The sequence below is a fragment of the Lithobates pipiens genome, unplaced genomic scaffold, assembly GCF_037356315.1.
Source record: "Lithobates pipiens isolate NorthernLeopardFrog02 unplaced genomic scaffold, aLitPip1_a1.2 Scaffold_28, whole genome shotgun sequence".
NCBI classification, from domain to species: domain Eukaryota; kingdom Metazoa; phylum Chordata; class Amphibia; order Anura; family Ranidae; genus Lithobates; species Lithobates pipiens.
In genome coordinates this window covers 180,395,201-180,421,757 of record NW_027507789.1, presented here as the reverse complement: position 1 = coordinate 180,421,757, position 26,557 = coordinate 180,395,201, and the positions used below count along the sequence as shown (strand labels likewise).

Sequence of the window (26,557 nt, the reverse complement as noted above, 5' to 3'; positions counted from 1 at the left end):
TTTTAGTTTAGTTTACTGTCCTTCAGACTTTAGGGGGACTAGTGCTAGCCGGAGTAGAAAATGTCATGGCTTCCAGTGGGAATGAACAATTTCCTATATTTGGTGTCAGTGGGAGGCATAGTGCCCTATTGTTGGTGTCAGAGGGAGGAATAGTATCCCATCGTTGAGGTCAATGGAAGCAATTTTGCCCCATTGTTGTTGACAATGGAAGGAATTCTGCCCCTATCGTTGGTGTCAATGGAAGGAATTCTGCCCCATTGTTGGTGTCAGTGGAAGGAATAGTACCCTTTCATTGGTGTCAGTGGGATGAATAGTGCCCCATTGTTGATGTCAGTGGATGGAATTGTACCCCGTTGATGTCAGTGGATGGAATTGTACCCCACTGTTGGTGTCAGTGGATGAAATAGTGCCCCCATTGTTGGTGGCAGTGGATAGTGCCCCAAGGGCCAGATAACAAAGAGCCACATCCTGCCCCCCCCCGGGGTGGAAGTTTGGAGACTGCTGCCTTAGACAATCTCATACTGCTGATATGAAGCTATGAGTTTTAAGATACAGGAGGGGAATGGATATTTTTCAAGGGGAATTCAAGAGAAAAGACAACAACTTTTCAGGATACTTCTTGGGCACATTTTCTACATGTTCCCTATATAGTAGGGGTCTCCAAACTTTCTAAACAAAGGTCCAGTTTTCTGTCTTTCAAGCTTTAGCAAGGGTCGCACTGGCCAGTGGGAGTAGAAAATGTCCTGGTGTCAGAGGGAGTAAACAATGCCCCATGATTGGTATTAGAGGGAGTAATAGTTCCCCTTCTTTGGTATCAATTGGAGGAACAGTGTGCCACTACTGGTGTGAGTGGAAGAAATAGCACCCCATCATTGGTGTAAATTGGGGGAATAGTGCCCCATTGTTGGTGTCATTGGCAAGAACTATGGCCCACTGTTGCTGACAGTGGAGGGGAAAAAAGCTCCAATGGTCAGATAAAATCAAGCAAAAGGCTGCATCCGGCTCCCAAGCCACAGTTTGGAGACCATTGCTATACAGCATAGTAGCAAGTCCTTACTTTTTAAATTCTGGTGATCTTTAACCATATTTATTTTTGTGGGCATTATTCTTGTTTTCTGCTCCTTATATCTCCATTACTCTGTCAACTGTATGAACTTCAATGAAGTTCGAATAGCTTTTTTTTTTTTTCATTTTTGATCTGGCGTTAAAGGTAAGCTGATAACATGACCTAAGCCACCATTTGTTTGCACAATCCAACTGCCTGTTATCAGAAAGCAAACACTAAATCCATTCATTGATTAAACAAATTACTTGAAGAACCCGCAATCTATTTCACTATTTTGTGGCGCATGCATATATTAAGCAGCTATGGAAAGTTTGCACCATTGTATTTTTCCTATGGAGACAGCCATACTTTATCAAGGCATCTAGGGCTTCTGTGCATTGGCCCTAGATGATTTTCCAAAGCTTTGTGTGTCTATGTGAAAACGTCATGGGGTTGGGCCTTTTTTTCTACCAACAAAACTTTTTTCCAACCCTTTCAGGTACAAGGTCCAGATATTTGCTTTTGCTCAAACTTTCAAATTCCTATTGATCATCTATATGCAAAATAAATATTGCATGCTTGCTCAGACCTGATTGGCAGCCCAACAGCCAACTAAAGAACTGGCTTACTAGACTGCTGCTAACTGCAAGGAAGTGGCTTAGTGTTTTCAGCCTAATACAGAAAGTGAATCTTCAAATAAGAATGTTTGCAAAAAATTATATACATTTAGGGCATCATGCCAAAAATACTGAAAAATAAGTTTAACACCTGTATATAAAATTATATCAATATGGGTTCTATTTCTTAAACCCATAGTATGATATAAATTTAATTTTATTAGTAGGACAAGCCACGTTGATTTTGCATGCTTTGCCATAACACTCAATTTTAGTTATGATGGTTAGCGGGCTAGGAGGTCAACGTCGGATAGAGAAGGACCACCGATCACATTGACTATTTTGGACCATATTACATGCTTTATTTCAGCAATCACAATAATTAAAAACATCTCAAATTATTATACAATTACAAAACAGATACAGATCCTTTGGTTTCAGTTTAAACCCCATGGCATTGCAGTCTAGTTAGAGACTGGACAAAGATTGAAAATAAAGAGAGAGTTGAGAAAGAAGAAAAAGGAGGTTAAGGAGGAGGAATGGAAAGGACAAAGAGGACTAAGCATAACAAGGTGGGAATTAAAACAAACACAGACAGTACCTCATGATCTTGTGTTCACGGGAAAGAGGATTTAGAGAGATAGGAAAAGGGAAAGAAGTTCTGAAATAGCACCTTAGAATCCTCAAGTGGAAGCCTATTGGGCTGATAAATATGGAAAATAGATTCTATCTATAGCACCAAAAAAAAAAAATTAAGCTATTTTGGGGAAGAATGTCAAAGAAGCAATGAGACCTTAGCACCAATGGAATGGGACATGACAGTGAGGTAGTCTCAGAGAAAAAAACAAAAAAACATCAAACACTCTACACTGCTCACCCTTCTAACACTGGAGGAGTCTCAGTGATCTGTTTGACCTTCAGTGTGACAAGGACGAAACATAGCATGGAGAAGGGGCTGAAGTACGATGGATGGAATTAGGAAATGGAAGGAGACACTCACACCCAGAGAAACAAAAACCTTTCAAGATTCCAAAACACTCTCCACACACCTTCAATTTTCATTTTTTTTTTCATATTTATTTTTTTTGCCACCTGAACAAATGAAAACAAAAAAAACAAACTTTTTTTTTTAAAAAAAAAAGGTGCATTACATGAAATTATTTAGTTTACTCCTCTTCGACTCCGGGAAATGTGGGTTGATCGACCCTGCATTCTCATCATCTCAAATCCGGGGCAGTCTTATTTAGGACATTCCCATTATTTTTTTTTCTCCATGGGGGCATCTTCAAGGTCATAGGAAGGCCAATTCATGTAAGCAGGGGGCACAGGTAATAGGAGAGGTGAAAAGTCTCCATCCCGTGAACACAAACACGGGCGTTTGGTCTGTCCTTGGAGAGATGTTCTTCAAAGCATGTCTATCTGTTTTTTTCGTGTAATGCTTACCGAAACAAGAAAAGTTTTAGAGATGAGAGGAACAACAATTTCAAGTCCGCATGAGAAATTATCCTGTCCTAGTATTTGTCTGTTGTTTTTACACGAAGCAGACTGGTCCGATCTCAACTCCGAATTCCTGGTCTGGGGCTCCAACATCCATGGGTGCCACATCTGTAATGGGCAGTCTTGATGTCTTTGGGCTCTTGTATTCAATGACTGTCTTGCCCCATTGTCCTGTGTGTTGCTGTAGAAGGAAAATGGACCATTAGGAGAGTGTTTCAGTGTAGCAACCAAACAAGTCTCAGTATGTACACAGTTTAGAGGGCTAGGGCATGTACTAATGTCACTTAAGTATCCATGCTACATAATAAAATGTTTCTATCTAACCTGGCCCAATTTGGTGCCATTTCAGACTTATCATCAAGAGGTCCCTTTTAATAAAGCTTATTTTTTTGTTTTGGATAGTGCAGAGGTTGGTTAAAACCTTCTTCACATTTAGTTTATTTCTCTCTCTTATCTCTCTATGTTTCCATATGTGAGATTTCTTCCTTAATGGGGCCAAATACAGCAATACAAATGCATTTTTTAAGTAGAGTGAGTAAAAGTTAAAGCTTCTGTAGGTTATTTTTGCTCTCTATGCCCGCCTGTTCAGGTGACCACCATTTTTCACATGTCTTGCTCTGGTGTCACAGGGACAAAAAGTGATAGCAAATCTTACCAATAGAGTTACAGACAGCAATTAAAAACAGTCAGAAATTCTAAACCTCCACTATTCTTCTCAAAACAATACACAAACACAGTCAAGCAAACAAGTATCCTACCGTGCAACCATCTTCGATGACATTGTATGTGAAGCGGCTGTTACCCTCGGCTCTGATTTCAATCTCATTGGAACCTTGCAGGAGCAGGGCCTTCTTTAGGTTGCCAGTTTCTTGGTCCATGTAAGCAACGCTGTTCTTGCAGTGGTAGGTGATGTTCTGAGAAGCTTCAGTGGCCATAAGGCGGAGGAAGGTGAGTTGGATGTTAACATCAGCTGGGTCAGATCCCTCACTGCCATACTCGAACTGGGAACAAAGTAAAATGATGACATGATTATGGACAATTTCAAGGTGCTTACTCTTATATGTAAGAAATGGTGAACTTACAGCATATTTGCCTGTCCTTGGCCAAGCAAGCTATAATGTATTACAGATTTTCCTCACCTGGAAGCCATCGCTCATTGTCTCGCCAAACCAGACATGTTTCTTCTCACGTGGGTTCTTGCTAATGTACCAGTTCTTCTGATCAATAGTGGACTGAGTGGGATAGACACAGGTTTCTCCAGTTTCCATGTTGCAGAAGACCTTGATGGCATCAAGAGTGCATCCCTGGTTGGGGTCAATCCAGTATTCACCTAAAAAAAAGAAGACAGTTCTGTAAGAAAGAGGACAAGCAGATGAAAAGGGTTCTGCAGGTCTGTGTCAATTCCCAATATTTACCGCTCTTCCAGTCAGAGTGACACATCTTCAGGTCGCGGCAAGTACGGGCTGGGTTCTTTCTGGTACCCTCGGGACTGCGGATGTTCTCAATCTGTTTGCTCAGGCTCTTGAGGGTGGTGTCTACCTCCATATCGCGATCGCGCATGGCATTGGCATCATCAGCACGGTAGTGGTGGGATTTCTCCTGAGGAGGCTGGGGCATGAAGCTGAAATCAAATCCGCCACTTGGGGGGCCAGGAGGACCTGGGGGACCAGGAGGTCCAGGAGGACCCTAGAAGGTATAATAGGAATAGTCAGCAAATCTGAGACAAACAACAATTGCTGAATCATTAGAAATGAATAAAGACCATCATGGAGCAACTTCTAAAGAAAAGAAACTCCATAGACTGGTCAAGATGATTTAAAAAATTCATATTGGTTAAGAAATATTAAGTAAATAAGTATACTCACAGCAGGGCCAACATCACCAGTACGACCACGAGGACCAGGTGGGCCGATGGGACCAGGCAGACCATTAGAGCCATCTTTACCAGGGCTGCCAGAAGATCCGGGAGGACCCTATTGTAAACACATTACATAATAAGGCACTGATGTCCATTGAAGGCCTCAGAATAAAAATGTTCAAAAAAGTTATTTTTCTCTGTATGTATAGAGAAAATAGGAAAGCACTTACTCTTGGACCAGCGGGACCGGAAGCACCAGATGGACCTTGTTCACCAGCGTGGCCCTAAAATGCAAACAGGTTATTAGTACTTGGAAACAATGTATCAGGGAGAAGAAAATGCAAAGAAAACTGTATGGCTTCTGAAGAGTAGTGGAACTAACAGTTTCTGAACAGAGGTAAAGTAGGTAGACATTATGTCACACATTACTTACAGGGGCACCAGGTGGTCCAGGAAGACCGTTGAATCCTCTGTGTCCCTTCATGCCTCTTTCTCCTTGCTCTCCAGCTTCACCCTTGTCACCACGAGCACCAGCAGGTCCCTATACAAAAAATATATGTTTAGGGTAAGAAAAAAGTATCAAGGATTTTGTTGAAAATACAGGTTCTTTAGATGAAAGAACTACTTACAGATGGGCCACGAGCACCAGCAGGACCAGCGGGGCCAGCAGGACCAGCAGGACCCTAAGAAAGAAATAGAGACAAGTTAAAGTTATTCCTATCTAGTCTCCATTGCAAACTGAAACTTCAACAGAATATGTCTGGGCATAACTGTGGCTGGTTAGCATTGTTACTTGGGTTTGTATGCAACTTGTATGTTTTCTGTGGGTTTTGTGAGTTTTCTGTGCTCTATTTTCCTCACACAGTCCAAAAATATACTGGAAGGTTAATTGGTTTCCCCGCAAACTGGCAAATAGTGGGCTGCTTACTGTGGTAGTGACATTTGATTGTAAGCTCCTTTAGAAGCAGAGAAAATATAAATAGAGGAGTGTCAATGTTTTTTAAATGAATGGAATTGGTAAATGAAGAAGTTGAATTTGATGTCCTTATCATGGTTTTGAATTAATCCATGTCACAATACCAAGCGACTTGAAATACAACCAACTGTGACATATCTGGATGCATTTTAGACTGCCACCTGAAAACAATGGGGCTTGAGGTAAGTTTTATCATGTAAACTGATGCATCAAATGCAAGATTGTTCACACCTCTAGTTTTCAAAATTTAAGTAAATGGTTTGGTAATGTCAATAGTTGTTGCCATGTGATTGGCAGTACTAAATTGAAATGTAGGGTTCTCAAGATCAAGAATTACAAAACCTTGCCCAATGAATATGTTTCAACCATAGGCCAACTTTTTGTCAGCAGAGTCTTAAATGAATAATATGGTATACTCACAGTCTCACCACGGTCGCCATTCTTTCCAGCAGGGCCAGCTGGGCCGGGAGCACCAGGGGCACCAGGAGCACCAGGGGGACCAGCAGGACCATTCTCACCACGATCACCCTAAGATATTGATAATGATGGGGTTCAGTTGAAGAACTGTTTTAAATGAAACCACAGCAAACCTAAGACAAGGGAGTTGACTTAGATAAAACAGTTTACCTTAGGACCAGCAGAACCATCACGACCTGGAGAACCTTCAGAACCGGGAGATCCCTAAAGACAAACCATGAGAGAAACATTAGTGCCTTTACTCCTTGCTACCCAGCAATAGTAGTTAAGGGGAAAAAATTCTTGTCTTACTGAAAATCCAGCATAAGGTTTTAATATGAACAGCTCTTTAAATTCATAAATATATGCTATAGATACTTTTAACTAATTTCCAGCTAATGTCTATGTCCTAGCAGCCTTGATAAGGATGTGTCTGTGGTTGCCTCTGCAGCCTCATGGTGACTTGCAACACAGTTTACAGAGAGCCAGTGCCAGTATAACCATTAGGTACAGCAGGCTTGTGCCTATAGGTAGCAAAGGAAAATAGGAAGGTTTTCTCTACATAGCCATCAACCACACATTTTCCCCAGTTAACATAGAGGCATTTCAAATAAGCTAATTTACATACTGCCATATTATTCCAAGGCAGGTTATGACCAGTAAAATAAATATATGGTGTAAAGGATTGATCCTAGCATGGGGAAACCTGTCCTGGCACAGATCAGAAAAAAAGGAAACTTCTATATCTTCTACAGCTGTTTTCTTTAGTGGCTTGGACCTACTCAGCTGTAAAATGTTGAGGAGCAGGATTTGCCATTATGAGGTCTAAGTAAATGTCAAGCTTTAACATGTGTACCTAATATATATTTTTTGAAGGTTCACATTGTGTCCTTGTATGACCTTACAGTTAGTTTAAGCATTTTAGGGTCTTACAATGCCTAAACTATTATACAAACACTTACCTCACGACCTGCTTCACCGGGAGGTCCAGCTAAGCCTGGTGGGCCAGAAGGACCGGGAGGACCACGTTCACCGCTTGGGCCAGAAGAACCTTGTTTGCCGGGTTCACCCTAAATTGTTGTAAGGACAAAGTCAAAATACAATTAAATAAAATACTATAACTGCCAAATTGCCATGTTGCTAAATCATATTATACAAAGTAAATATTTATAGGTAGGAATGTGTGATGGTGACTGTAAAGATAATACACTTGAAATACAGAGTCTGGTAAAGTGATTATCTGTCCATGTAGTTTTATATTACATGAAATAGCATTTTGCTTAGCAATTGGTAGGTGCCCATTTGACTGTGTTTACCAACGGTTGTTGTAAATGTTCCACTGTAAAATGTGTTGTGTATGAATTGTTATTAGCAGACTGTATGGGGAACAGTGTGTCTTGTAGAAGTTTCACTATATGGCCTACTGAAAAGTTGGAAATTCCAAAGTTTTAAAGGTTTGTGTATAAATTCCAAGGTTGTACTCACAGTGGGACCTGGAAGACCTGGGAAGCCTCTTTCTCCTCTCTGTCCGGGAAGACCAACTGTACCACGGGTTCCAGCAATACCTTGAGGTCCAGGAATACCAGGAGCACCCTACAGAATAGATATATAAAGAAGAGTAATGATTTGCTGTAGTTTTATTGGAATTACCAGATTGTGAAGGATCCTTTGGCCTTACTTATCTATTAAATAATAACTAATGAGTAAAGTTAGTTAATAATTACTAAAGGGGTCTTGAAAAGTTTTCAGATAAAAATATGGCTAGATTAGAATTAAAGTGACACTTACAGCAGGGCCATCACTACCAGGAGATCCTTTCTCGCCAGAGGGTCCGGGAGGTCCAGAGGCACCAGGTTCACCAGGACGTCCAGCAGGGCCAGTCTCACCACGGGGTCCTTTCTGTCCTTCCTTTCCAGCTGGGCCAGAAGGTCCAGGAGGTCCAGAATTGCCCTAAATAGTATTTAAAGATTGAGTGTAAAGGCACCAAAGTGGCATTGGACATAGTCAGCTACACATCTATTCACATATCATAGTTAGTCATAAAAGAATAATGGGCTTCTCAAATAAGAGCATGTAAACACAACTCAGAAGACTAGTTTTGGAGCATGGCAGTTCAATAATAAATTTGTAAGCTTCAACTATGGCAAGTAGGTCTTGCTCACACATTGCAAAGCCTGCTAACTGCAATAGGCATAAGTGGCAAAATAATCCACCTAGAACTACCTTGCAGAAGTGCTTTTACCACCTTTCTTCTCATCATCCATGATAAAGTGTTAGTTCTTATGAACATTAATTAAAAATACATAAGGATATATACTTACAGAGGGGCCAGGGGGTCCAACACGTCCAGCAGCACCAGGGAAACCACTAGAACCCTAAGGATGGAAAATAAATTTGGTTAATTTTTTTGTATTCAATGAGGTCAGCTGGAATAAGTTTGGACACATCTGCTGATATAACATATATAGATTATGTATGTCCTTTAATACAGTGAAAGTCTTCAAATCAGCTAGTCCCATGTAAGCAAGGGGGTTATGGGTAAAATGTACAAATAAAATTTATATTCAGTAATGACTTATGAAGGCCTAAAGTACCATCTGTTCATGTCTAAAATGTGGTAGGGTCATAAAATGAGACATGCATGTTGTATTATGCCCAATTTTATAAGCTGGGGCACAAAAACAGGTGAAGTGGCCTTCGTTGGAGGGATCAAGTGTGACCTGATTCATGAGGCAACTTATAAAATGCAACAGTCTACCCCATCTTTGTAAAGGTACCCAATGACCTATCACCCATTGTGAGATATAGAGATAGGGAGATTATGAACTACTTATACTTACAGGAGGGCCAGCAGGACCGCGAGCACCTTTGGGACCAGTAGCACCAATAGCACCCTGAAAAAAGTAAAAATAAGTACATTAGCATTTCTGGATGATAATGGTCATGGGGAGGTGAAGTTTGAATGGTTTATGAAGAGACTTACAGCAGGGCCAGGAGCACCAGTGGGACCAGCAGCACCAGGAGGACCAGCATCACCTTTGGGACCAGCATCACCTTGTTCACCCTTGGCACCAGGTTGACCATCAGCACCCTACATGGAGAGACAATGGAAGTCAGTAAATCTGGGTAACTCTATGCATTAATGCATGTATGTATGTAAATTATAATACTATATTAAATTATTATTATTATCATTATTATTTTTGTGTGTGTGTACTTAATGTCATCAAATTATAGGTAAGCTGTAAAGTGCACAAAATAATTTTAACGGTCATGGATAAAGATCCAGGTGCTGCAGATGGATGAAAAGTGCCCTAATGGGCTTTACCTTTGAAATAAAAATGCTCTATAATAATGCATTAGTCTGGTCAGAGTCAATATTTTGAGAAGACTTTTTAGATGGGCCTTTTGCATTTGCATCACAGCTCAATAGGTCTGGGTGAAAAAATTGTCTGGCAATAATGACAGTGGAGTATGTATTTTATAAGATGGATCTATGAGGTGTTTAAATGCTAACATTAAAGCAAAATACTCACAGGAGGACCAGCAAATCCAGCAGGGCCAGAAGGACCGGGCTCACCACGCTCACCCTATAAGAACAGTAAAGTGACCATTAGATGCAGCCATTTTGTGATGAGCAAAGAAAGCAGGTCAACTGAAGATATACTTACGGGAGCACCACGGGAACCAGTGGGACCAGCAGGACCAGCAGGACCAGCTTCACCCTGCAAAGAAAAGCATTGATAAAAGATTGTTCAGGGGTTGACTATTGTAGGCAAGCCTCAATACTAAATCTACTTTTTACATAGTGTTGTAAGCAACTGTTATAAGGCTGGCCAATGTATGAAATAACTATTGTACTTCTCTTCTACCAGGGCCTTTGGAGCAGAAATATTAGAACATAAATAGACAGTACTCTAACAAATGTTTTTTTTTCTAATCTATTTTGTATCTAGTGTCCTGTGTAGGGTACAAATTGGCATTCCCAAGATGGGTCTATTAATGATCTTGCTACCATAATGGAGATATAATATTGATTGATTCATTAGGAGGAGCAGTTATGCTCAGGTTCTCTGACATCATGGAGTCTGAGAGGTGTACAATCTGCATACCCTATGTGTCCTAGCACCTGATCAGTGAAATTAAGATTTCAAATAGTTGAGACTTTGGCCTTTCAACTTACCTTGTCACCAGGAGCACCACCAGGGCCAGGAGGACCAATAGGACCAGTCAAACCTCTTACGCCATCTTTGCCAGGAGCACCATCAGAACCCTTAGGTCCTTGGTCACCCTAGAAGGCAATAGAAGATAGTGTTGATAGTTTGAACAGCAAGCTAGGTCATATAGCACAATGTATATTCATTAGCTGGTATAGGAGAAATAAAATATTCAAAGTCAGTGCGATGAGATTAAGGTAAAAAAAAAAAAACAAGCACAAAAGAAAAATAAAATTGGATCCAGAAGCACAGGGACACCTTTAAAATGAAGGTAGACGAAGAAGAGACCAATATTGGTTTGAATAAAGAAAGGAAATTAATAATTAGGATCGGTGAGTTCATAAAAAAATGTCTAACTATAATTGCAGCTCAAGTATCTGGCACTTACTCTGTCACCCTTAGCACCAGGCAGGCCAGCAGCACCGCGTTCACCGGGCATTCCCTGAAGACCAGAAGGTCCTTGACCACCGGGGGCACCTGGAGCACCAGCTTCACCCTGATTTGAGAGAAAAGAAAAAGCATTGTTTAACTTCAAACTAAGGATGTATATTATGCTCTAACAATATTGTGTACTTGGGCTGCCCACCCTATTGCTATGTAATTGTCATGTTTGAGATAAATCATCATGCATAACTGAATATAATTCTCTTAAGCTATAGTATACATTTCATGATTATTGATTATTGATGTTCTGATTGGACATTTTTTACATACAAAGGATCAGACTAAGTCTCCATAAGCCGCCAATTTTGTTTGAAAAGGAGTTACTACTATCATCTTTGGACAGTTTAATGGTCTGCAAACCCAACAACAATTACCGTTATTGGGAAAAGTTTCTTCGCTAAGAACAATGTGACCCACCTAGCTTTAAGATTTCAACTGAGAATTGGGATTTTAAAGTCTAAATGTGACTGGAAGTCGTGGGCCATAGCAAATTTTTTTTTTGGAATAGGACACAAAACATAAACTGTTGGCAAGAAAAGACCAACTCACCTTAGCACCATCGTTACCAGGAGCACCGTTGGCACCACGAGGTCCCTGAGGGCCAGGGGGTCCAATAGCACCACGTTCACCAGGGAATCCTCTTTCGCCCTATAATAGATAAGAAAAGTGCCATTCAAAAAACAAGTATATTGAAACAAGTGACACAAAAAAAGAAGCAATAGCTATATATATTAAACTATACTCCATTAGTAATTGTTAGTGCTTACTATTGCACTCTTCCTTATCCCATCCCATAAACAATAATATTATAGATTCCTTTAATGAAGAAAAAATATTATATGCATAATGAAAATCTGTATATCATACAGAAAGCTGGCAAGCTCTACTGCCACAGATTGGTGTGGTTTGTTGTTCTATCATTGAAGGTTTACAAAAAGTATCATAAAATAATGAGGCGAGTGTTAGCCTCTGTAAAGTTTGCCATATTAATAATTTGTTATTATGTTTTTTCCCAAATATAGGCCTGAACACATATAACATGAATATATATTACAACAGGACTAAGTACTTCTGAATAATCTAGGAGTCCAACTGGTAGATACCAAGGCCGCATGTAGCACCCCTTGATTGTCCCTGTTGTTCTCAGCTTGTGGGTTAGGCCCTTATTTTTTTATTATTGATATAGTTGGAAAGTATAATAATAATAGAGAAAAATCAATTTAAAAATCTCTATTGCTACTAAAGCATGTGGGCATAACAACTGGCTTTCTTTTGGAAAAAATGAAACAGCTTTTCAATGTGTGTTTTTTAAAGTTGTCAGAGCTTGTATACAGCTAATTCAAGATCTAGCAGGTTATTTTCCAGTGATTTATGTTAAGTATTCACAATCTGTGGGTCAGAACTCCATATAGGGTCCATGGTTCTGGGGTCTTATGATTGTCATGTAGTTAGGAACCCCAATAATGGCCAAATTTCATTTAGGTCTGTCAAAAATGGACTGTTTCTCTTTTAATTTGTGTATAGTTCACTTTCAATAAACTGGAGAATGGTAAGTAGTATGTAGAAGGATGGAATACTTACTCTTGAGCCAGCAGGGCCGGAAGGTCCGACATCTCCAGGAACACCCTAAGGAGAGAGACACTCAGTTTAATATAATGTAATCAACTATAGCTTGTATAAAACAGGGATGAAAATTCAACCTGCAATCTCTATATTTTGAGGCTTTAACTTGTGCTGATATATGCTAGCTTTAAAGCCAAAAGATCTTATGCATGCAGATTGATAATAATGGAAAATTTAACTGTTTTTCACTGTATTCATTTAGGTTTTAGCTTTTATTATGGATATATGGATATATACAATACTGCCAACTTGATTGTCACTTACTAGGTTCTAATGTTCCCATTCACACAACACCCTATATATTAGCGGCAGTACACAGATTTATTTCCTATCCCGAAATATACTTTGGCGGTTCAGCAAGGTAAATTCAGTTGACTCACCTGTTCACCGGGTTTGCCACTCTCACCAGGGGCACCAGGAGATCCGGGAAGACCCTAAAAATGTAATGAAAGAGTTATATTAATCCACAGTTAGAGCTTGTAATTAACAGTAAGAGAATGCTAAGTGAAAGTAATTGCCATTACATTATATGTGTCTCTCAAATACAATGTCTCAGGGTTTACATACATAGGTGACTTTATATTAAAGTAAAGGTAAGTATCAGATGTGTACAAGATAATGCAGTACAGCATAGCCATATATGTATATGACATTTGAAGGTGTAAAGAAGTGATCACAGGGAGGGAGAATTTTACTGAGGATATTGCCTAGTAAGGTCAAGTGCAGACCATAGGGTCAATGTGAGGGACTATGTTAGGGGGACAATATTCTAAAGGCCTTGGAATATAGGGACCCAATTTGTTTATGGTAAAGTACTCACTTGGAATCCAGGAGGACCACCAGGACCTTGTTCACCTCTCTCTCCAGCAGGTCCCTGCAGGGCAAAATAGAAATTCAATATAGCTGTGGGAAAACCAATATCAATAATGAATCAGTAAAAAGGAAAATAAAATTATACTTACAGCAGGGCCAGGGGGACCTTGAGCACCAGCTTCACCATCTTTGCCAGGGGCACCCTAGAGCAGAAAATCAAGGTTGGTTATATAATACTCAGCTAAACAAAAGGCTTAAGAATAAGAATAGACCTACTAGATTCCATTCAAAATACTTAATAACACTAATGATTGTTGGTATCTAGCACCATATAGAAGCAATTCTAGTGCTTTGGGTTTAACGTATATTTATGAAGCAGAGGATTTGACATCCAGCAAGCATTATCTGCAGGTGAATTTTCCAGGTCTGTGTGTTTTAAATCACACTGATTCTCCACCAGAGAATGTTTGGTAAGTCACATTCACTGCTTTATAAATAGATCCTTAAACTTTTCCATGGCTACACTTTCACTATCATAGATCGCATGTATAGTACAGTGATGCAAATAAAAGATTTTCTGAAATTCATACTTCCTTTTTTGCTTCCCATTTAAATTAGTTAGCCTACAAATTATAGGTCAAGAGGTCTGGATACTGTAGAGTGCATCTAATTTTAGAGAGCTAAAATTAAAATAATTTTCTGAATACTTACAACAGCACCAGGGGGACCAGCAACTCCTCTCTCACCGGGCTTACCAGGCTCACCCTGTGAAATAAGAAAGAGATGTTAAATTATACTATGTAGTGAGCATATACTCATTGCTGGAATATAGTAAAGATTTGGACTTTAGGAGAAAAGATGGCAAATGTTACATTATGGGGTCTTCACATGAAGTGTATACTTACAGCTGCTCCCTTAGGACCAGGGAATCCCATAACTCCAGATTGGCCTCTGGCACCAGGTGGGCCGGGAGGTCCAGGGCGACCATCTTGACCAGGGGCACCCTATGCCAAAAAAAAAACACAGTTCAGAAAAACAAATCTATCAAATGAAGGAAAGGAAGAAATGCACAGTCCTGAAAGGAGAAGACACCAACTTACAGCAGGGCCAGTCTTGCCATCAGGGCCAGGGCTACCAGGGCTACCAGTCAGACCCTAGAATAGAAGAGGAAGAGAAGCCAAGATTACACTGTGTTCTATAGCAAAACCAAGGTCTATAAAATATAGAAACATTCTGAAACTATTTTCTTTAGCCTGTTTTTTTTTAATTTTACATTATCCTCTATGGGGCATGTGATAAGTGGTATCCTGTGGTATAAGTGGTAGGCTTTCAACAAATGTAGTTTGAAGTCTGAGATGTATCATGAGTTGTTTTTACCTTTTTGGCCCTTTTGGTTATACAATTAAAAAGGAAATCAATTAATCTAGTGTGAGCCTTCTACAGGCTTAGCCCATTCAGAGAGCTCTCCGTTCTAAATAAAATTAGCGGTAAACATAGAAATGATCAAGTTTTGTTGGTATATACCTGATTTACAAGTTAGTTAAGGAAGTGTGTGCATGGAAATAAATGGATAAATGGGAAGTGTAAGATCTATTGAATGACAATGATTGAAGTTTCCATAACGCTCTAAAGTGGCATCTCACCTTAGCACCAGGAAGACCGGGCTCACCAGGGCGACCAGATTCACCAGGAGATCCTTTGGGACCAGCAGAGCCAACGGGACCACGTTCACCAGGAGGACCCTGTATTACAGCAAAATAAAGAATGGTTAGAGTGATTAAAACCAATAATGAGACATGTTCTGCCTTCAGTGAATGAGGCCATGAAACTTTACCAGGAAGTAAGGTAAAGGGATATAAACATATAATATCTTTTTAGTGATAAATTGAGGTCAGGAATTTTCCTGTGCCATCGAATGTCCAAAATTATGTCCTGTCAGCTAAAGTTGTCAATTGCATAGGTGACTCACCTTGGGACCACCAGCACCATCAGCACCAGGGAAACCACGGCTTCCAGGGGCACCCTGTTAAGAAAAAAAGACATTCTGAGTCAAGTTCAAAGCTAGCTTAAAATTGTGTAATAATAGTAGTTAAGTAAATGCAATCAGTAATATTACAATACTGAATACTTTGGATTTAGCTATAGTAGTAATAATTGAAGGCTTGCATCCTGATATTGTATGCCCTCAATGTTCTATGTAAAAACCAATAACATCTTCAAGGCCATATGAAACCATACAAGGTCCTGGCAAGGGCTCATTCATATATTTGATAATATTAATCCATTATGAATGAATCCATTAGTATTGTTATAAAATGGAGTGGATTTTTCAAAAGATGAATCTAGTTAGTTGTACCCACCCAAAAATTGCACCTTTAACACATCATTGTGTGTTACTTTATCATTAACTGTGTCCGTACTATGGTTTTGTTGATATTAATATGCTGAAAATGTTTAGTTAAGTTTGAACATTTTAATAATTCAAGGCCTGCTGTATAGTTCAGTAGTACATGGAAGTGTACGGCCTTTGTAAAAGCCACCTAGCACTGGAGGCAGACATTTTGTGGGCATGACCAGCCTACCTATCTTCTATTGACATCACTAATACTGCCCATTAAATAACCACCTGCTAAGTAGAGCTGATCTATACAACATGGAAAAGGAAGGGGGGGGGGGGGGGTTATAGAATACAATATTGGAAGCCTTTATAAAATCTGGTGAAAAATAAGGAATACCCAACAGCTGTCTGCTTGTCTGGCAAAGACTGTGAAAATGACATACAGTTGGTTGGTATGGGAATATAGCATGTTTCCATCATACCCCAGTGATTATAGTTTTTACATGGAGCAACCAATAATGAGATTAGATATAGGTCACAGAGTCTATCCAGTGACCCAAGTTTGATATCTATTACATTTAAATCAGGCCATAAGTCCTATGACACACCCACTTAGATGGCTTTTGGCCTTCTATGTGTTTCTTATTCCCTTTCACTAATGGGCCTAGGCACAGTCAAAATTGTGAGTTTGGCAAATTTTTATACTAACACGTTCGCCAGCAGGTCCGGGAGGTCCAGAAGGTCCGGGCTCACCACGGGATCCTCTCTTTCCTTCTTCACCAGGAGGGCCAGGGGGTCCTTGGGAACCAGCTGGGCCCTAAAAAGAAGTAGAAAGGTTAACCAATAAATTCAAACCAATATGATTGCAGTTCAGTCAACTTAGGAGGATGTGGTAGATACTTACAGACTCTCCCTTTGCACCAGGCTCACCCTTGTTTCCTTGGGCACCAGGTTCACCCTAGAGAAGAGTAAACATAAAATGTTACACCAGTAACAGAATGTTTCCTATCCACTTGAATATCTAACTGATTATTATATAGATGTAAAATCAGCTCTAGAGAAACTAATTATAACTAATCTGCCATTATTCAAGCACAATCATTGGTCAGATAATAATGTGTAAACACGTAGAACATATTTTGTTTCCCAATGGCAAGAACTCAGGGTTGCTATCCCTGTTTGTTTTACTGCTGAACTTATTATCCATTACTACAAAATGTTCAAAAGGACAACTAATAGATATTGATGTGGTATACTTACATTGTTACCTTTAGGACCAGGAGAACCACCAGGTCCCTGAGGTCCGGGAGCACCACGGGCACCAGGGAAACCAGGAGCGCCAGCAATACCAGGAGCACCCTATATGAGATAAGAACACATTGGGTGTTAGCCTGATGAGGACAATTTGTGCTTGAGAAATTTAGAAGTAAACCAGGACCATGAAAATATATAGTAGGATAGAGGAAAGCTAAACTGGAGCAACATAACAGAAATAACAGCATTTAGGATTTAAGAAAATAATAGGACAGGAAGTGCAAGTATTGGCCTGCTGGGTGATATTTATTGTTATATAATTTTTATACTTACAGTGGCACCTTTGGCACCAGGTTGACCATCAGTACCAGGGTTTCCCTGAAATGCAAGAGAAATATCAGTCAATGAAGGTTCCCAAATGATGCATCAGTAAACATTCAGAGAAATATGCCAAATCTACTTACAGCAGTACCAGCAGGGCCAGCTTGACCAGGAGCACCAGGTTCACCACGAGCACCTTGGGGACCATCAGGACCACGGGATCCTTGAGGACCAGAATCACCCTGTTTGCCAAAAAAAAAAACATGGGTTATTGACAGTCATGTAAAGAGTCAGGAATCATAATATCTAATGTTTGAAGTTGGTGTCATGCTACCACAAATTTACTAAAGGAGTCTAGAAATGAATATTGAAGTGAGTGAAAAAAGATGCCCTATGTTGGATGACATGGTATTCTTTCAAGTAAGCCAAAGTGAGGGACACTAAACTGTGGTATTCCACCAGCAATTGTGTTTATGTATGTCCAGAAAATTCTATGCCAAAAGCAACATAATATAAAATATTACCTTAGGGCCAACACCGCCAGGGAAGCCAGGTGGTCCAGTTGGGCCAGTAGAACCCTAAAATCAAAAAAGAAACATTTATCAAATCATGTATCATAAGAAGCTTTTCACCCAATACCTAATACCAGTAACAGTAAATGCCAGCACTGAATCTCATCTGATATTACAGAAGAACAGGTGCTAACATCTTGCTTCTTTAATTTGAATTAAAAAAATTATCCTAAAATATTGATATCGCTCATCATGCAGTTCAATTATTAAGCCAAAGATGCTACTTACAGGGGGACCAGCAGCACCAGGAGCACCATCATTACCACGAGCACCCTAAGAGGGAAAAATAAGAACAGTCTAATCAGTACTTTGTTCATATACATCCCATAGGCCTCTAATTGCTGAAGTAAAAGTGTCCAGTATACTTACAGCAGGACCAGATGGGCCGGGACGACCTCTCTCACCAGGCAGACCACGTGGACCCTAAATAAAAAGAACAGAGATCATTACTAAAAGTCAAGAACACAATAAAACATTTCCAAACTTGTTATTTCTATACAGCAAAGGAAATGATTTGTAGTAGGAAGGTATGATATTACATTGCTATGGTTAATCCCAAGGAGTGATGAATACTGCACCAACCATAGCTTCAGGACTTTATAAGGCTCACAATTTCAGGCCTTGTGTAGCCAATGCCATGCCTTTCAATCCTTTTAATTGGAAATAATATTTTCCTCCCAAATACAGATAGTATGGGTTATCATTTTCATTGGTATACTATGTGGAAAAATTATTTTCAAAATATATAAGGATTAATAAAAGACAGCATATTTTTGGTTATAGGTGCTGCTGATAAATAAAGCTGATTTGATGACCATTGTAAGGCCCAAAATGGCATTATAAATCTAGCAAGATTAGTACAGCACAACTATATGGCAAATTTACAGTAGCTAGGTCTTAGTTGATCAGCATTTTTAACAATATCATTTGAAAAATGATTCTGATCTACTATTTGTGTTTTATGGGTACGAGATATTACTTATTTTTCTTGTATCTCTTATTTGGTGATGGCACCTATAAAACAGTCTATATCATAAAGTATACTACATTCCTACCTGCCCTTTAAGAGGAACATTGTCAAGTACATTAGGCAGTGCTTTAAGACTATTTTCCATGTGTCTGGTAGGGCCACCGTATCTATCTCATCAGATTTTGGCAAATTTAAATGGATTCCATCAATGTGAAACTGTTACTTACCACTTGTCCAGGAGCGCCATTCTCACCAGGGTTGCCAGGCTCACCCTAAAGGGGGTGAAGAGAAATAGAGATCAGCACCTCCAAGATATTGTCAGTGAGCCATAGTCCGTGTTTCACCTGTAGGTAAAACCTACCTTAGGACCAGCAGGACCGGTGTCACCCTTAGCTCCATCAAGACCGTTGAAACCCTAGGTAAAGAGTATAAGGAAAACATTGAATAAGATCTTGCCAGTGCAACTAAATGACTGAATATTTCTGAAGATGGTGTCAAGATGGAGGACTCACTCTGTGTCCCTTCATGCCTGGAAGACCAGCAGTTCCTGGGAGACCACGAGCACCCTATAAATGAAAAAGAATCACACCATCAGATTTTGAAGAACATTGTATCCTGAAAGGATGGATCATTATTGAAGTGATCACAATTATGCAAGACCAACAGTGTCTAAGTTCTTAATTGATATATTTAATCACAAGAAAGTTTTAAAATGTGTACTATAATTATTACTATTATTGGTATTAACAATAGTATAAACAATATATAATGAATGTCTAAATGTAATGGCATTTAAGACCAACATATATGATTTTGCTTCCTAGTCACATGGATTAAATAACACTTCTCTCTGCTAGCACACTACAGAATACATCAACTTTAGATATAAAACCATGTTCCTTTTGAGTTTTAAAGACTAAGTCTGAAGAAAGACTAAAAGTGATATCTTATGATTCATCTAAAACCAACTACACATGACAAAACTGTATTTTATAAAATGATGCGAAAGACTCTTACCTGTGGGCCTGGGGGACCACGCTCACCGGGACGTCCGGGTTTGCCAGCTTCACCCTTTTGGAAAAAAATAAATAAAAAGCATTAAGAATGTTGCTAGTTAAGGTGATAACCTAGTTGAGCGGTGAATTATTTATTGGAATCTGTGTTAAATAAGCAGGTTCGGAACTGAAAAATACATAGTCTGACTTTATGAGGATTACTGAATTGTTGAGGCCTGGGATGGAAATGCAACTATCTAGGCCAGAGGAAGGTGACCTATAACTCTCTACTTTTTGAGATTCCCAGCATGGAGTGCTTCAGGTTATCTAAACTGAGAAGAGAGCATAGCACTTCACTAATGTACTAGAGACATGTATTAGTGGAATTCTGCTACATAGTTTGATTTATACTAAAATAATCAATTAATAATTAATTTGTCTTCCCCTAATATGTACATGTATCTATGGGCAAGATACTTACATCTTCACCATTCTTTCCTGGAGGTCCTGGGGGTCCACGAGGTCCCATAGCACCCTAAAAACAACACAAAGGCATTCATTAGAAAATCTGTAGAAGTAGACCATTCTCATTATAACTAGTTTCTTTTATTATAGAACTAGAAGTATTTCAAACATATACTCTTAGAAATATTAAAGAGTGGAATGGAGGTGGACAATGTAGTTACCCAAAAACATAAAATGATATTAATCTACATCGCATGGTACTGTATGATTTCAGTACACATGATGCGGCTTGGCAGGCCTCTTTGGGAAGCACCCTTAAGGTTTAGCCAATAGTTGGAGCATTTTAGAAAAAATTCTGCTGGCAAGCATTACAAATAATATTGTGTGAAAGGATGGATCATTGTTAAAGTGATCACAATTATATATATCTATATAGATATATAATTTGTTAAACACTTGTAGGATGCACTTTGTATACCTAGGCCACAACTTTCTTTGTCACTCTGTTCTTGCAAGTGAAGACCTGCTGCCGCAAGGCCTACTCCATCATTAGTAGAGGAGCAACTATACACAGAACCTATATGACTAGTCAGATCAGTGCACCCTACAATATTATGAATTACTGACCAGCTATTAATAGTCAGTAAGATATACTACAAAGAACAAGAGAATGTCATTCGCTGAAACCGAATGGCTATCTTACTCCATTATTTCTCATAATGCTCTGTTGTAGACATGCATTGCATATTGAGAAACACCACTGTCCACTAAGAACTTATTAGGTCAAAGTACATATTGGCTTTGATCATATATGAGTTTATTCAATCCTATATAAGTGTTTGATCGGACATTAATATTTACTTTAAAATATGAAAAGGTCTGTCTGTAAGTATCTGAACACAATGAGATCATTTACAGGGGCAAAGGCGGAATTTTTGTTGTGTTGTATGACTTTTACTTACACTGTCATGTATTAAGACTGAGGATATTCTAGAAATTCAAAATACAGTATACAATTTGAAATGCAAGTCTGGAATTTAGTTTGTCCAGAAAAAAAAAACAATGCAATTGGCTTTGATTTTTTTTTCGGACTACAAATTAATTTAGTTTTTTAAGGGGTTGATTTTGGTCTCTTGGAATCCTCACCCCAGCATTGTGCTTGTGTATAGCTTTATGTCATAGAAGTGGCTTGGCTATTGTTGGTAATGTCAGAACATAATCAGGGAAGGTTTCAGTCATAGAATAATTCTGAGAAAGTTCTAAAGAACTGTGGTGGTAAGCCTTCAGAAAAAGGGAGGACATTTTATCTCACAAAAAGGTTAAAATGCATTATAAGATGAAGCCAATTCAATGCCATGGTAAAGGGGCTTTCGGGCCTATCAAAATGTTGGGCTCTACCAATAATAGGATGGCATAGCTAACCTTGAGCAAAAAGTCTCAGGCCTAGCCTTTCCCTTTTTTTCTGTCTCTCAACATCATGGGCCAATGTGAAGGCCATACAGGTGGACAAGATATACAAACAAAAATTTAAGAACAATGCCCAGGTAGAAAGCATCAAAAATACTCACAGCAGCACCAGGTTCACCAGGTTCACCAGGGGGTCCTTGGAAGCCTTGAGGTCCCTTAAAAAGGGAAAAAGGAGACATGTCAAGTTTTTCTTTCATGTATGGTATAATGTGAAAAGTGTCATTTTAAAACAAAAATTAAAGGTACTTACAGGTGAGCCAGAAGGACCAGGAGGACCACGGGGACCCATTGGACCCTAATGAAAGATATAAGTAAATGTGAGTTTGATTTTGAGCATCATGCACTTTCTCAAGACAAGCCATATTAGCTAATTTCCCTATTTTACTCAAATGCTAATTTTATTTGTATCACTAGGGGGAACCAAATTCCTAAACTCAACTCAAAGTCCTCTACAGCCTAGGCTAGGAGTTTGAACTAATCAGTAACCATTGCAGATATTGAACCATAGTTTGCTGCTTTGTTAATTCAATCATACCCATATATTTACTAATGTTTAGAGTGTACTAAGATGCACTATTAAAAGGCTTACCATTAAAAGTACACTGTTTTAGAAATGGTTTAAGTTGTAATTTCAGCAGTGTATAACCAAAAGTAGATTCTCTTACCATAGGGCCGGGCATGGAGACACCAGCGGATTTCTCATCATAACCGTAAGACATTTGAGGAGCAAAGTTCTGTAAGGGAAAAAGAAGGCACACCGGTTAGAAATGTACATAGGTGACCTGCAATGGGTGAAATAAACATTTACAAGCTGGACAGGTGGGCTACTTACTCCGCCAAGGCCAGGTGGTCCAGGTGGGCCTGGGGGTCCAGGTGTACCAGGTTGTCCAGGAATGCCATCTCTGCCAGGTGGGCCAGCTGGTCCCTGTTAGATTAAAGAACATGTTTATTAATAAGTTAAAAGATAATATATTATCAGTGAGTAGATCTTTGATTATGTATGTAAAATTTACTATTAACTCTAAAAATTGAAAAATATTCTGAGTCTAAACTTCGAGAAAGCAAATCGCTGAGGTGTACTTGCTCTGTAAAACACCATGAATCCTACTAAGATCAAAGTTCAATGATTATCATTCTACAGTTGACAAGTTATTTTTAATAGGCAGTTTAGACCTGATCACGTGCTTATGCCACGGATTCCAGGATGACCACAAACCACAAGGTTGAGATATATGTAGGCCCGATCACTGATACCTACCCTGTCGCCTCTTGGACCAGTTTCTCCCCTAGGACCCTCAACGACAGAGCCTGTCTGGTACTGACCTATAAACAAATGGGCAAATGTGTTGATTAATAAAACACAACCTTTAAAAGAAACCAATGAAACAAACAGATAAATACTAAATAAGGCCACACCCCTCTTATGCATGATTAAGAACCACTGGTAGGCTTTTTAGAACTTACCCTCACCGCACACAGGGCAGCACTCTCCCATTGGGATCTCAGGGTTGGGGCAGTCACCAATGTCTTCACAGATCACCTCATCACAAAGAATAGTTCCTTCATCGCATACACAGATCTGACAGGGTTCGGGTTTCCATACATCTTTGTCGTTATACGTTCTACCATCAACGGTGCACCCTGAATATCCGACTGTGGGAGAAAAGGGTCATAATTAAATGACTAGGCCCCTATAACCCTACAACTATGTCCAATATAAGCAACTGCCCTGGGGTGCAGCTTAAATTATGGTTGACAACTGTTAAAACTTCCCTTACCTACTAGATTATTAGGAAGCACGTTTGACTTAATGGGATCCCTTTGAGGCCAAGGGCAAAAGGGTTAACACTTTAGAAGATACAGCTGTGTTTTTTTTTATGTTTTTGAGCAACATCTGGTTTAACAGTAAGAAAAAGAGGAGGGGGGGGGGTAAAAAAAAATATCATCTGGTTCCCATCAACTAGGCTCCCTGACAAGAGTGGAGGCTGCCAAAGTTCTGCGAGTGGGAGGAGGAAGGAGAAACTAAATATTTTGGAAGCAACTAAGTTTTTCCAGGCTAGGGTCTTTTCCAAGCCCAAGTACATCATTATTGCTTGCTGATCCGAGAGGGACAAAAGAGGGAGGAATAATGTAGCCCTGGAGAGGGAGGAGAGAGAACCTGAGAAGGTGAAAAGGTTTGGGGTGGGAGTAGAGGCTTGTGCCGTAATCCTGCAAAAGTAGGAGGAGGAAGAACTTGTGGCGTGTGCAGCTGGAGATGTGCAGGATGAGACACGCTCAGGTACCAAAGGAATGTTAAAAAGGACAGAAAGGATTGTTTCCAAAGCATATAAATGACAGATGTATAGAGTGCCCCAAGCAACAATAAAGAACCTGGCCTTAAAATAAAAATAGTAATGATTTAACGCTTATAACATTCCGACCATTGCTGTGCTATAATATTTCAAATGCTAAAGATCTTGCATGATACAGACATGTAATATATATATATATATATATATATATATATATATATATATATATATATATATGTATGTATTGATATATATATCTATATATATATCTATATCTATCTATATATATTATATATAGATATATATATATATATATATTCAGTGCATTGTTGCACAAAAAAAAAGTACCACACCCAAGACAAATATGCAACCCGATATTCTCTCACAAGATGGAAAAATGATTTATTGCTGACAATATATTAAATATATTGCAACTGAGATTGCAATAAAACATAATTTGAATTGTATATACTGCCAACTATTTATTGTTGGTAGCATACATCCTAGAAGTACAGGAAAAGTTTTCCTTTTTTTTTTTTTCGGTTGCAATATTTAAAAATTTAAAAGTAAACTCAATCGTAGAATTAAAAAAAATAAGGATGTCAGGACAGACCAATAAGCAAGTGCTATTGTCTTGACCTGCCACCACAACAATTGCTTTGCACATGGTCCATGAAGTATCAACTGCGGCCACCAGGTGGCAGCAGTGTGATACCAGTGTGGACCAATATGTAAAATTAGCATCCCAAGTTCTGAAGTTATGTCTAGACATTTTAAAACTGGAATCTGTTAAACATCCCATGGTGAATCACTCCTTAGCATGTTTTATGATCCAGTTCCCCCCCAACCACCACCTGATGACTTTAACAGAATGTAATGAAAACCACATGCATTGCTCTATTCTGCAAACCCCCCCTTTTTTCCTAAAGCACTGAATGTAACCATGAGATAATATGTTTTTAATATAAACACCCTGCGTTAAATCATACAAAGGAAAAGGCGATTACAAGAATTCCTCCCCTCTGGATTTTTTTTTTTTTTTGCTACACCCCCTACCCCTGCAAACCCTCTGCTAAGCAAATTGTAACCCAATTAAACATTTTTTTTTTTCCTATCAAGACAGGTTAACACATTTTTCCCACCCTGCATTAAATTATAAACATGTGACTTATTCGAGACCCTCAATGCTGACAGCAAGAATGCTCAAAGCATGTTTCTCATGCAGCAGGATACAGCTTTAACATAAATACATCAATCTGAAAAAAATAAATAAAAAATAGACAACTTTTGGCTATCCAGGCATTGTGGGACTACAAGTCCTAGCATGGCTTTGCATGCTTGACACTTGCAGAACTTCAATAACCAGACAGCTCAAAGATGCCTACTGGCATAAAAAGAAAGTTGAGTGATGCTGGGCAACAATACCCATGTAAGGTGCAGCTGGCACTTGCATGCAAATGCCCAGCTGACCAATGGCTAATCACACCTGAAAGACAATAGGAACTAAAAAAAAAAAAAAAAAAAAGTGTACTTACGGTCATCTTCTCCTTGACATTTTGCTACTAGGATTGTTGCTGCTATTACTAGCAGTAATCGTGTATCCACAAAGCTGAACATGTCTAATTTCTAGACATGTAGACTCTCTGTGGCCCTGGTTCTGTTCTTCTTAGGTCCTAGTCATACAGGGGTAGGTTTTAGTGGTATAGTTCCAATGCAGACCCCAGCAGAAACTTCCTACTGTGTTTCAGCTGGACTAGACCCCTTTTTATATCTACCCACCACTCCAGAGAGGTGGGGTCCAAAGATCCTTGCTCTCTCAATACTTTTTTTTTTTTTAAGGTTGGAACAACAGATGGTCCAGCCCTTTAACCAATACCAAAACTCATACACAGACTCATAAGAGAGAGGGAGGAAAAAAAAAAAAACTTCAAACAAAGCCAGCCCCTCCCTTCAAAGAATAGGAGCCTCTGCAACCCTATGCACCGAGACCAAAAAAGCTGCATACATTTTTTGATTGTAATAAAACTTAAGATTCGTATTTGAATTAACAATTTGGTTTTTAAAACACGGGACATTTGTATAGTAATGCACAAAACTTTTCCAAATGTCTTAAAAGTACCTACATTTTTTTAGGTTTATGACAGTTTGCAGAAAAAAAAAAAAAAGTAATTTACATGACTTAATAGTTATTACAGACATTAAAATATACATCCACAAAATCATATTCATATTATGGTAAAATAAATTCAGTTTTTTTTATTTTATTTAAAATGTCTTTTTGTGTCTCTGTAAATACATTTGATGCTTAAACAAACTATAAATTCAAAACATTCCAAAC

At 39.0% G+C, this 26,557-nt stretch overlaps 1 protein-coding gene across 1 annotated transcript; it reads right to left on the bottom strand.

The window, feature by feature from the left end:
* Nucleotides 1–2,000: 2,000 nt before the first annotated feature.
* On the bottom strand, nucleotides 2,001–25,962 carry COL1A1 (collagen type I alpha 1 chain). Its single transcript, XM_077460020.1, has 50 exons — nucleotides 25,755–25,962; nucleotides 23,393–23,581; nucleotides 23,187–23,251; nucleotides 22,761–22,853; nucleotides 22,594–22,662; nucleotides 22,179–22,223; nucleotides 22,030–22,083; nucleotides 20,478–20,531; nucleotides 20,019–20,072; nucleotides 19,514–19,567; nucleotides 19,363–19,416; nucleotides 19,229–19,273; nucleotides 18,401–18,454; nucleotides 18,260–18,304; nucleotides 17,984–18,037; nucleotides 17,603–17,701; nucleotides 17,472–17,516; nucleotides 17,145–17,243; nucleotides 16,789–16,842; nucleotides 16,594–16,701; nucleotides 15,516–15,569; nucleotides 15,190–15,288; nucleotides 14,647–14,700; nucleotides 14,452–14,550; nucleotides 14,258–14,311; nucleotides 13,696–13,749; nucleotides 13,554–13,607; nucleotides 13,114–13,167; nucleotides 12,692–12,736; nucleotides 11,660–11,758; nucleotides 11,055–11,162; nucleotides 10,633–10,740; nucleotides 10,121–10,174; nucleotides 9,986–10,039; nucleotides 9,433–9,540; nucleotides 9,290–9,343; nucleotides 8,771–8,824; nucleotides 8,238–8,399; nucleotides 7,935–8,042; nucleotides 7,412–7,519; nucleotides 6,621–6,674; nucleotides 6,414–6,521; nucleotides 5,647–5,700; nucleotides 5,451–5,558; nucleotides 5,248–5,301; nucleotides 5,025–5,132; nucleotides 4,575–4,845; nucleotides 4,299–4,489; nucleotides 3,918–4,160; nucleotides 2,001–3,340 (listed from the first exon to the last, which is right to left on the bottom strand). Exons 1-50 carry the CDS (start codon nucleotides 25,834–25,836, stop codon nucleotides 3,194–3,196), a joined length of 4,338 nt encoding a protein of 1,445 aa, XP_077316146.1. The 5' UTR covers nucleotides 25,837–25,962; the 3' UTR covers nucleotides 2,001–3,193.
* Between the last annotated feature and the right edge of the window lie 595 nt (nucleotides 25,963–26,557).

Bases quoted from the DNA above. Each gene is read 5' to 3' on its own strand.
- COL1A1 (XM_077460020.1), bottom strand. From the start codon at position 25,836: ATGTTCAGCTTTGTGGATACACGATTACTGCTAGTAATAGCAGCAACA. The intron at 9,541-9,985 runs GTGAGTATTTTG...CTCTCCATGTAG, and splicing joins CTGGATTTGCTGGTCCTCCT to GGTGCTGATGGTCAACCTGG. The intron at 5,302-5,450 runs GTAAGTAATGTG...TTTGCATTTTAG, and splicing joins CTGGACCACCTGGTGCCCCT to GGCCACGCTGGTGAACAAGG.